Source organism: Pelobates fuscus, chromosome 9, assembly GCF_036172605.1.
Source record: "Pelobates fuscus isolate aPelFus1 chromosome 9, aPelFus1.pri, whole genome shotgun sequence".
In the NCBI taxonomy this organism is placed as follows: Eukaryota; Metazoa; Chordata; class Amphibia; order Anura; family Pelobatidae; genus Pelobates; species Pelobates fuscus.
In genome coordinates this window covers 4,759,734-4,770,297 of record NC_086325.1, presented here as the reverse complement: position 1 = coordinate 4,770,297, position 10,564 = coordinate 4,759,734, and the positions used below count along the sequence as shown (strand labels likewise).

Sequence of the window (10,564 nt, the reverse complement as noted above, 5' to 3'; positions counted from 1 at the left end):
ATAAGGACCCATTGAATTGGCATAAGGACCTATTGAATTGGCATAAGGACCCATTGAATTGGCATAAGGACCCATTGAATTGGCACAAGGACCTATTGAATTAGCATAAGTACCCATTGACTCTGGATGGGGACCCCTTTTTTTAAATCAAAAACCATCAATGCATGCACAGCTAAGAGAAAAGGGACACAGTGATAATCAGAGTCATCCGTGATATTACCTTTTCAGCATTAAATGATGATATTATATATGTTTCACTGCCAATGATACTGCATGTGTTAATTAACTGGACATGGCAAATAATGAACAGTGCTCCTGGTGACTTGGAGATTTTACCACATTAATATCAGATCCCCAAAAATATATAACATTAAACAAACAAACAACTTCATCAGTGCAATCATGAAACAAGATGAATATATTTATAATAACCTTTCATCAAATAGTTTATATTAAATAGCACAGTGTAGGCGCATTACTCTATCAGATCAATATATTGTTTTTCTCTATATATAATACAGTACTTCTAGATATAAAAGAGGTTCTCTAGGGTTTTAACGTGACTGAACTTGTTTCTTGTAATGCAGTGAAGTATTCTGGTAGATGTTAAAAAATGGATAAAACATTCTCTACAATTTCATAACCGCAATGAACGAGTGATGATGGTCTTCATGGTTTCAGCAATAAGAACCTAGAGTCAGAACAAACAATTTGAGCAAAACATTTTTTTTCCATTTTACCCTATTTGCTTGATGTGTTTAAACCATCTTAATCTCCGTCTAAGAGCTGATTTCACATCTTTATTTTTTAGGCTGTAGATTAGAGGATTTAATAAGGGAATTGCTGCTGTGTTAAACAAGGAGAACAGTTTGTTGACTTCTACGGAGCTTGTAGAAGGTGGTGTGACATATTGACATGCAAGGATAATGTAAAGAAAGATGACAACTGTGAGGTGTGACGAACACGTGTAGAAGGCTTTGCGTCTCCCGGCAATGGAGGGAATTTTAGTTATGGTTAAAATAATAAAAACATAAGAGGTGAAAGTTAGGCAAAAAGGAGTCATGGTTGAAAGGATCAATCCTTCCGTGAGGTTTAGCAGCTGTAAGAGAGACGTGTCACTGCAAGAAAGCCTCATAAGAGGGACCATATCACAGAAAAAGTGGTTAATTTCATTGGACGTATAACATGAAAATCTAGATAATATCACTACAGGAGGAATAACTTGTAAAAAACCAAACATCCAGCATGCAGTAGCCAACAAGGCACATGTTGTATGATTCATGACCATGTGATACCGCAAGGGGTTACAGATAGCCACATAACGATCATATCCCATGGCTGTCAGAATCAGGAGCTCTTGGCCAGTTAATGAAGCAAATATGTACACTTGGGTCATACAGGCATTGAATGAAATGGTCTTGTTGCCAGAAATAAAGTTAGCTAGAATTTTATGTAGAGTCACAGTTGTAGAAGACATATCTAGAATGGATAGGTTGCCCAGGAAGAAGTACATGGGTGTGTGAAGATGACGATCCAAGCAGACCAGCAGAAGGATAGTCATGTTACCACCGAGGGTGATGAGATAAATCAGCAGAACCAGGAGGAAGATCAGAACCTGTAGCTCAGCATGGTCAGAAATGCCATTAATAATGAAGTACGTCACCATTGTGGAATTTGTAGTATTAATATGCATAGTTTGAGAGCTGAAAGAGAATTAGAGATTAGTGATGGGTTAGCTCATTTCTAAAATGTAAAATCACAAAAAATATTCTGACAGATTAATAATGTCCATCATGTAGGTTCTCGTAACCTTGCAGGTTTATTCCATGCAATGTCACACAAGAATGGAGCAAAGTTCTGCCTTTAGAGCCAAGCTAGTGCAGAGCCAATTGAAGGTGATAAAACAGAAGTGTTGCTCTATTCTTATATGATATTACAGGAAGTAAACCTACATCTTAATGATAACTTCCATGTTGTGCTAATTATCTTGAATACTTGTGGATATTGTTGGAGTTTCTGTGGTTATGTTTCTCTGTGCACCAGCTATGATTGGATTCATTACTTTTGGCTCTGTGGTTTAACTTACTTTTATACAATTGTTTCACAGGGCTCTCTTAATGAAGAGCCACCAGCCAAGTTAAGGTCACATGGACCGTAATGTGAACCCACACCTGCCTGGTACAATAAACAATAAAATAAATTAATTTTACCACATTTGCCAATAATATACATTGAGGGGAAAAAGTAATTGATCCCCTGCTGATTTTGAACGTTTGCCTACTGACAAAAATGATCAGTCTATAATTTTAATGGTAAGTGTATTTTAACAGTGAGAAACAGAATAACAAAAAAAAATCCAGAAAACGCATGTCAAAAAAGTTATACATTGATTTGCATGTCAATGAGTGAAATAAGTATTTGACCCCTTCGACTTATTACTTGGTGGCAAAACCCTTGTTGGCAATCACAGAGGTCAGACGTTTCTTGTAGTTGGCCACCAGGTTTGCACACATCTCAGGAGGGATTTTGTCCTGCTCCTCTTTGCAGATCCTCCCCCAAGCCATTCAGGTTTTGAGGCTGATGTTTGTGTCAGGATCGGGACAGGGATCCAACACGCAGAGTACAAACAGGTAATAGGTACGTATACCGGACCTTAGAATGGCCGGACTAACGTAGGTGAAAGTAAAGAATGGTCTAGAGACAAGCCGAGGTCGATGGAACGAGAGAGCAGGTAAGCGAGAGACAAGCCGAGTCAAGGGTAATAGAGGTAAGCGAGGTATAACAAACAAGCCGGGTCAAAACCAAAGAGACAGAATATATAACAAGAGCACTGAGTGACTAGACAAGCTAGAACCACGACAGGGCAATGAACAAATGTAGAAAGCCCTACTTTATACCCTGGTTCCAGATAGGTAATCACGCCCCCGACGAGTCCTCATTCGTGCTCGGGACTTGATTGACAGGTCGGGACGGGTTGTCGTCATGACGTCGGCTACTGAGCGCCGCGTCATAAAAGGAAGTGGGTACCTCGCGGCCGGCGTGTAAACGACCGGGAGAACCGCGAGGAATGAGTGATTCAACCCTTTTGGGAGGAAGAACGTCCAAGTGTCTCACCTCCTCAGAGGTAGAGACAACAGGTACCCTGACAGTTTGGCAACTCGGACTTTCAGCTCCCTCCACAGATTTTCTATGGGATTACGGTCTGGAGACTAGCTAGGCCACTCCAGGACCGTAATGTGCTTCTTCTTGAGCCACTCCTTTGTTGCCTTGGCTGTGTGTTTTGGGTAATTTTTATGCTGGAATACCCATCCACAACCAATTTTCAATGCCCTGACTGAGGGAAGGAGATTCTCACCCAGATTTGACGGCACATGGCCCCGTCCATTGTCCCTTTGATGGGGTGCAGTTGTCCTTTCTCATTAGCAGAAAAACACCTCCATGTTTGACAGTGGGGATGGTTTTCTTGGGGTCATAGGCAGCATTCCTCCTCCTCCAAACACGGCGAATTGAGTTGATGCCAAAAAGCTCAATTTTAGTCTCATCTGACCACAACACTTTCACCCAGTTCTCTTCTGAATCATGCAGATGTTCATTGGCAAACTTCAGACGGGCCTGTTCATGTACTTTCTTGAGCAGAGGGACTTTGCGGGCGCTGCAGGATTTCTAAGAGTTATCCTAGTCTCTGCTCGTTACCTAAATAAAAAACATCTGGGAGCCAGAATTCTTGCTGATTGATAGGGGATCAAATACTTATTGCACTCATTGACATGCAAATACATTTATAACTTTTTTTGATTTGCGTTTTTGTGGCTTTTTTTTTTTGTTTGTTTGTTTGTTATTATGTCTCTTACTGTTAAAATACACCTACCATTAAAATTATAGAATGATAATTTCTTTGTTAGTGGGCAAACGTTCAAAATCAGCCAGGGATCAAATACTTTTTCCCTCACTGTATGAATACACTGCCCATTCAGTTCAATAACTGGAATATGTAATTCTCCATAGGTCACTAAATAGGAGACAATGTTATAACAACCTTTTGGCCAATGAATCGGTGTAGTTCAGATTCCCTGTTTAAGGCCTTCATGCACTCTCTTTTAAATACTATCTTGAATTCTGACTTTTTATAATGTCTGATGGATATTGCATTTACATTATACCATCCAGACATCAATTGAAATACTGAAAGGCTAAAATGAATTGTTGGTTTGTAACGATGTCAGTTTGTGTAATGTAGCCAGTTTAATGAAATATCAAGTTAAAATCCAAAGTCAGTTAAGATGGAGGCTCAGCCCTGTAGAACCACACTCTAAGGCAGCTGTGTTATCAATAACTATCAAAAAAGTCTAATCCTTTTTAATATTACGGAGAAAACTCCATCGAGTTCAACCTTTAAACACATCTTTATACTGTTGAACCAAAATAAGGCAATCCCTTCCCTCCCCTCCCAGACTTAACATAAGGCCAATTATGCCACAAAACGTCCTTGGATCAACAGTTAACATGTCGGTTAACTATATCTTTAAATAGTTTTTCTTCCAAAAAAATAAAACTATCAAAGCCTTTTTTTAAATAAAAATATCTCCAGAATTTGATATTTGATAAGACAAGCTCTTTCGGAAGAAATGAAAGGAAATTAAAGAGAGCTGCTCATTCTATGTTTCTATTAGAGCAGCAGGAAATGCTAGCAGAATGCTTGGTTGTATAGGGAGAGGTATTAGCAGTAGAAAGAGGGACGTGCTCATGCCATTGTACAGAACACTGGTGAGACCTCACTTGGAGTATTGTACGCAGTACTGGAGACCGTATCTTCAGAAGGATATTGATACCTTAGAGAGAGTTTAGAGAAGGACTACTAAACTGGTTCATGGATTGCAGGATAAAACTTACCAGGAAAGGTTAAAGGATCTTAACATGTATAGCTTGGTGGAAAGACGAGACAGGGGGGATATGATAGAAACATTTAAATAAATAAAGGGAATCAACACAGTAAAGGAGGAGACTATATTTAAAAGAAGAAAAACTACCACAACCAGAGGACATAGTCTAAAATTAGAAGGACAAAGGTTTAAAAATAATATCAGGAAGTATTACTTTACTGAGAGGGTAGTGGATGCATGGAATAGCCTTCCAGCTGAAGTGGTAGAGGTTAACACAGTAAAGGAGTTTAAGCATGCGTGGGATAGGCATAAGGCTATCCTAACTATAAGATAAGGCCAGGGACTAATGAAAGTATTTAGAAAACTGGGCAGACTAGATGGGCCGAATGGTTCTTATCTGCCGTCACATTCTATGTTTCTATGCCCAGAAAATAATACAGTCAACATTCTAATTCTAGTTTATTTTGTGCTTTATAAAGAACCTTATAATTCTTAAAGGGACACTAGTCACTAGGACAACTACAGCTTATTGAATTTGTTCTGGTGAGTAGAATCATTCCCTTCAGGCTTTTTGCTGTAAACACTGTCTTTTCAGAGAAAATGCAGGATTTACATTACAGCCTAGCGATAACTTCACTGGCCACTCCTCAGATGGCTGTTAGAGATCCTTCCTGGGTCATGGCTGCCTAAAATGCATCCAAACATTCAGTATCTCCTCCTAGCTATTTAACCCCTTAAGGACCAAACTTCTGGAATAAAAGGGAATCATGACATGTCACACATGTCATGTGTCCTTAAGGCAGGGGTTCTCAACCTAGTCCTCAAGGACCCCCTACCAGTCCAGGACTTAGGGATTAACTGAGTGTGTCTAAGAGAGAGTCTAAGGTGTTTTTATCCTAAACACCTAAGACACACCCAGGTAATCCCTAAATCCTGGACTGGTAGGGGGTCCTGAGGACTGGGTTGAGATCCCCTGCCTTAAGGGGTTAAAACCCAATAACCAATTAAAAAGTTCAATGATTAAAAACTAGTAGAGCCATCACCATAGAACCAAGATCATTTCCTGGTTGATCCAACGTGGGTAGAGTTAAGAGATTGTCAACACAAACGTTAATGCATAAAATGAATCCATAAACTAAATATATTGTTTTAGTGCATATATCTATTTAAGATTAGTAGTCAGGTATCATTAATCAGTAGTTGTTTATTTTATTTTTTTAATAAATGTTTGGTATGTATCTACGAGAATCATTAGAGTCTATCCTCATTTGAGCTGTGTACTCCACCATTGCTTGATCAAAACTTCGGAACCCCCCCCCCCCCCCCCAAAAAAAATATAAATTGCCAACATAATGATATGTACATAAGAATCCAATTAGCCAAATCTTCGATAATAATGTACACAAAATTTCAGTGCGCACAGTGATGCACCCCATTCATTAGTCACCTAATATATGGCTTAAAAAACGTTTTGGTAGAAAATCACTTAAAAATTCACTCACAGCTCCGGTGTCCAGCAAGGGTGATCCATCCCAAATATAAAAAAATACAATCACAAGTGTGAACTCCTGAACTATTTAATACAACTACTTCATCCCATGGGCATTAAATAGAATGTAATTTTTTTTAAAGGCAAACTTCTGAGTGTAAAGTGCACAACAGTCAATCAAAGTAGAAATGCACCGCATACAAAGCCAACACATTACGGTAAATAAACCTTTTCAAGATAAAAAAAAGCAAACAGTTTTTAGCAAAACACAGACTTTATGTTGACTTTTTTGCTCTAATTCACATTACACGCAGAGGTTTAGTTAGTTTTTTTTAATAATGTCATATTAATGACGTAATGGGGTAAAATCTGTTGGATTTTAACCAGTTCAGAAGTTTATACTTGTGATTCTTGTGATTACCCCGAAAATGTTAAGATTAACACTGCAAGAAGGCCAAATTATACCACTTTCGATTTTATTTAAATAATATCTCTATACGAAGGTAGTAAAGTCTGCAGGAGGAATCTGAGGGTAAGTAACACGCTATAAACTCTGCTAAAAAAATCAGGAATAACGTGATGAACCAAGGAGGAGAGGGATATGTGATCAAACTCAAACATTCAATGTTTTAATCCCAATAACATTGCATTGTGTGTTAGCATTTAACTATCATTTTGTATTTTTTATTTCAATTAAAAATCTACAATGTATTGCTATTTGCTCTTTACACATATAGTTTTATGGTTTATGGATGGCATCAGGACTCACCTCTCAAATCAACCAGTCTTAGTGTTATTTTACAAACTGTGCACTGATGGTGATAAAATGTCATAACATGGACCATCTGGTGAAGAACTGAGAACATCGAGCTTGAAGCTAGGAAAAAGCAAAATCATTGATTTACTCAATATATAATTATACAACAAAGCAGCAATGACGTAACAATCTAGTATATTAGCAGGAACTACTTAGATTGTCAATTAGCTAAACATATCATTACAGATATTCACAGTCTACATGACAAGACATCATAGCACTAAAATAATTCTGAAAAATAACAAAGGAAAATAGTCATATTAAGAGTTTAAAAAGGAAGAGAAATTGTATGTTTATTACAGCCTGGGAATTAATAAATACACACAGTGCTAGAATATAAAATACATAATCTAAACTATACTTAACATTATAAAATACACTCTCTACAGTCCCCTAAATTAAAACGTTCAATGCCACAATTGCATATGCACATTTATACTTCTATTTTGCATTGAAAAACAAAGAAAAATGAAATATAATCCATACAGTTTTTAATTGCTTTGTTTTGTTTTTGTCAATAATTGTTCAGACATCAGAGAATTACATTTCTGTAGCGAAGCTTAATTCTGTAAATTGCAGGCCCCATTTTTTGGTACCGTACAGTTAACAAAGAGGGTGTGGAGGACCGAGAGTTTGCTCAATATTATTTTACACAAACAATGAATTATTTGTAAATATGGCACCAGAGACCATTATATAGTAGGACATATCTGCTTATAGGAAAATATTTCCATCCCTGTCTGAAAATATTGAAAAATAGGTGATATCATTTAATTACAATAAAGGATCGTAGAATTAGATTTTAAAAATAATAACATTGTGTAATTAAGCATTATTGAACACAAATAGACTGTTTAAACCTACATCTACCCAAGGTGTCCTCAGCTATATTAAAAACAATAATAGTGAATGGATGAAAAGGAAGAAATGCTACAGCTATTTATTCATAAGAATTTATTTATACCGGTCACTTTATTATATGCATTCCAAGGCGTAACATTTCACGTCCACCTGGCCTTAAAAGCCACTGACAGTCTGGGTGGTCCGTGACATCAAATTTTCACAATTAGAAATGTCGAGTTCTGTATGAGCATTGTAGTGAAGGGTACGTACATCACCTACTACACACTGCATTTCTAGTCAAGACTCAAATTGAGCGCGAATTCTATCTCACTTTATACTTTGCCAGCTCTCTACGAACGAAATCCAAACTGCATCCATTTCCAAAACACAAAATAATTATGGGAAATGTACCTTTACCTCGATGTCATTCTTCATACGAACTAGCAGACATGTCACACACGCGTGTACTAATGATTAACGTCTACAATAAATTCAGCAATTTACAGAAAGTCTATATTAAATGATAGAAAATAGGGACTTAATGTATATTGTATCTGGCTTCTGCTGAAATTAAAATAATTCTGGTTCATTCACCAAAGAATAAATTGTATTAAAAAATAATAATTAGAAAACTGAAACTAAAGTTGACTAAAATGACAGAGGGAGATTATTTTTAAAACAAGACTTTTTGCCTTCATTTTGCAGTTTGTTTTTCGATTCAGAACAGCTCAATAAACCTTGTGATCATTAATCAATAAATCCACAGCCGAGGATTAATCTATGACAGCCTCCGATTGTAGACTTTGTAGGCGAAGAACGATTCATTTGGGCAAATTCCATAACTTTCATTTAACTTTTGAAATTCTGCACTCCAAGTGGTTTATTGTTACTTAAACCTGAATTTAAATGAAAGTATTGCTGAATTTGGCGTATTTCTATAAATTGCTTTTATTTTAAAGTCTATTTCTCACCATTCACCGCTATCGAAGATCAGAATTAATCATCGAGTCTCACCTTTTAAATAATGAGAGACATTAGAATAGAATAATTTGGGTTTTCAAATTGATTTGCCATCATTATGCAGATATATATATATATTGTTACATTATGAAACCATTTGGGAAACGTATTAATATAATATGGTAACAATGTTCTTAATACAATACACCATTAAAAACAACATTTACACTGCCTTCTGAACGAATTAAGGATCACCCAGAGAAAGTGAAACGATAATACATCATATACAATATATTGTGAAGAGTGGGTTTATCAAGGAATACATTGTGAGTTCTGATGGACAAAATTAATCTGGAACTACAACGAAAGCAATTCATCCACTCATCCAATAATGCCCATTGTCCTCCACTTATAATAATAATAAACAGCAATTCAAATTATAATCTATTGCTGCGTCATCTTACAGTATAATCTCTAAAACTGTTAGCCCCTCCATGATTTCTATACAACTTCAGCAAATTAAAAAATAGTAAAGCTGCAGACATTTGGATAATGTTGTTATTTCTTTTAAATATCCCTGAATAGAGAGCTATTCACAAAACTGCTCTTTCATCCTAGATTTTTGTTCATTATACTTCTATGATGTTATTTTATTTAAATAAAGAATAATAAAGTTAAATACAGTAAATATATATATAAAAAAATAAATGCAGTTTAAATTTACAAAAAAAATAAAACCATAAAGGCTGCAGAATAGATATAATATATTTTCAAAAGGACCGTGTGGAGTAAAAACTTTCACCACCATGTACGCTCACTTACTTTTCAGGTGTACTCTGTTCTGTTTAGAGTTTTAGAGTCTACGCAAGCTTTATAATCTCCTAAACTTCAGGGGTCCCATAAACTCCCCGGAGGTCCATCTCAAGCTCTGACTGTCCATCCAATCAGCATTTGAAGGACTTTTTTTTAGACATCCAATCAGCATTTGAAGGACTTTTTTTTAGACATCCAATCAGCATTTGAAGGACTTTTTTTTAGACATCTAATCAGCATTTGAAGGCCCTTTTCAGACATAGCATATTCATGATGTCTAAGAAATGTGATAACAAAATATTACCAAGACCCACTCAATTTACCATACTATTTATTTCTGATGTTTTTGGTCTTGTTCAAAGGAATGCGAATTCTGTCTGCAGAATATTTGAACTCTTATTTAAATATTTGTCATTATACAGTGATGAATAAGCCTAGCTGCAGCTAATTGGCATCTGTATTCTAAACAATAGTCCCCAGACACCACAGAAGAAGATCTGGCAAGTTCTCAGTTGATCAACTAATTACTAATTACATTTTGGAATGTTGTAACTAATTAAAAGTTGGTCTACTAACCTATTTAGTGGTCTGGCCATTAACATGACTGAAAACATGGTTTCCTTCGGGGATAAGATCAGGTGTTGCACCTGTAGGTCTTAATTACCTGTAAGGAAACCAATTTCGTAAGAAATTAAAACCTTAGAGAGATGAGTGTAAGAAGAAATTAGAATTGTTTCTACCTGAAATTAAATAGAATAACAT

The 10,564-nt window shown here is 36.3% G+C and overlaps 1 protein-coding gene across 1 annotated transcript; it reads right to left on the bottom strand.

The window, feature by feature from the left end:
* Positions 1-736: 736 nt before the first annotated feature.
* On the bottom strand, positions 737-1,693 carry LOC134573000 (olfactory receptor 6C74-like). The gene has a single exon (XM_063432355.1). The coding sequence runs from the start codon at positions 1,691-1,693 to the stop codon at positions 737-739; it is 957 nt and encodes a 318-aa protein (XP_063288425.1).
* Between the last annotated feature and the right edge of the window lie 8,871 nt (positions 1,694-10,564).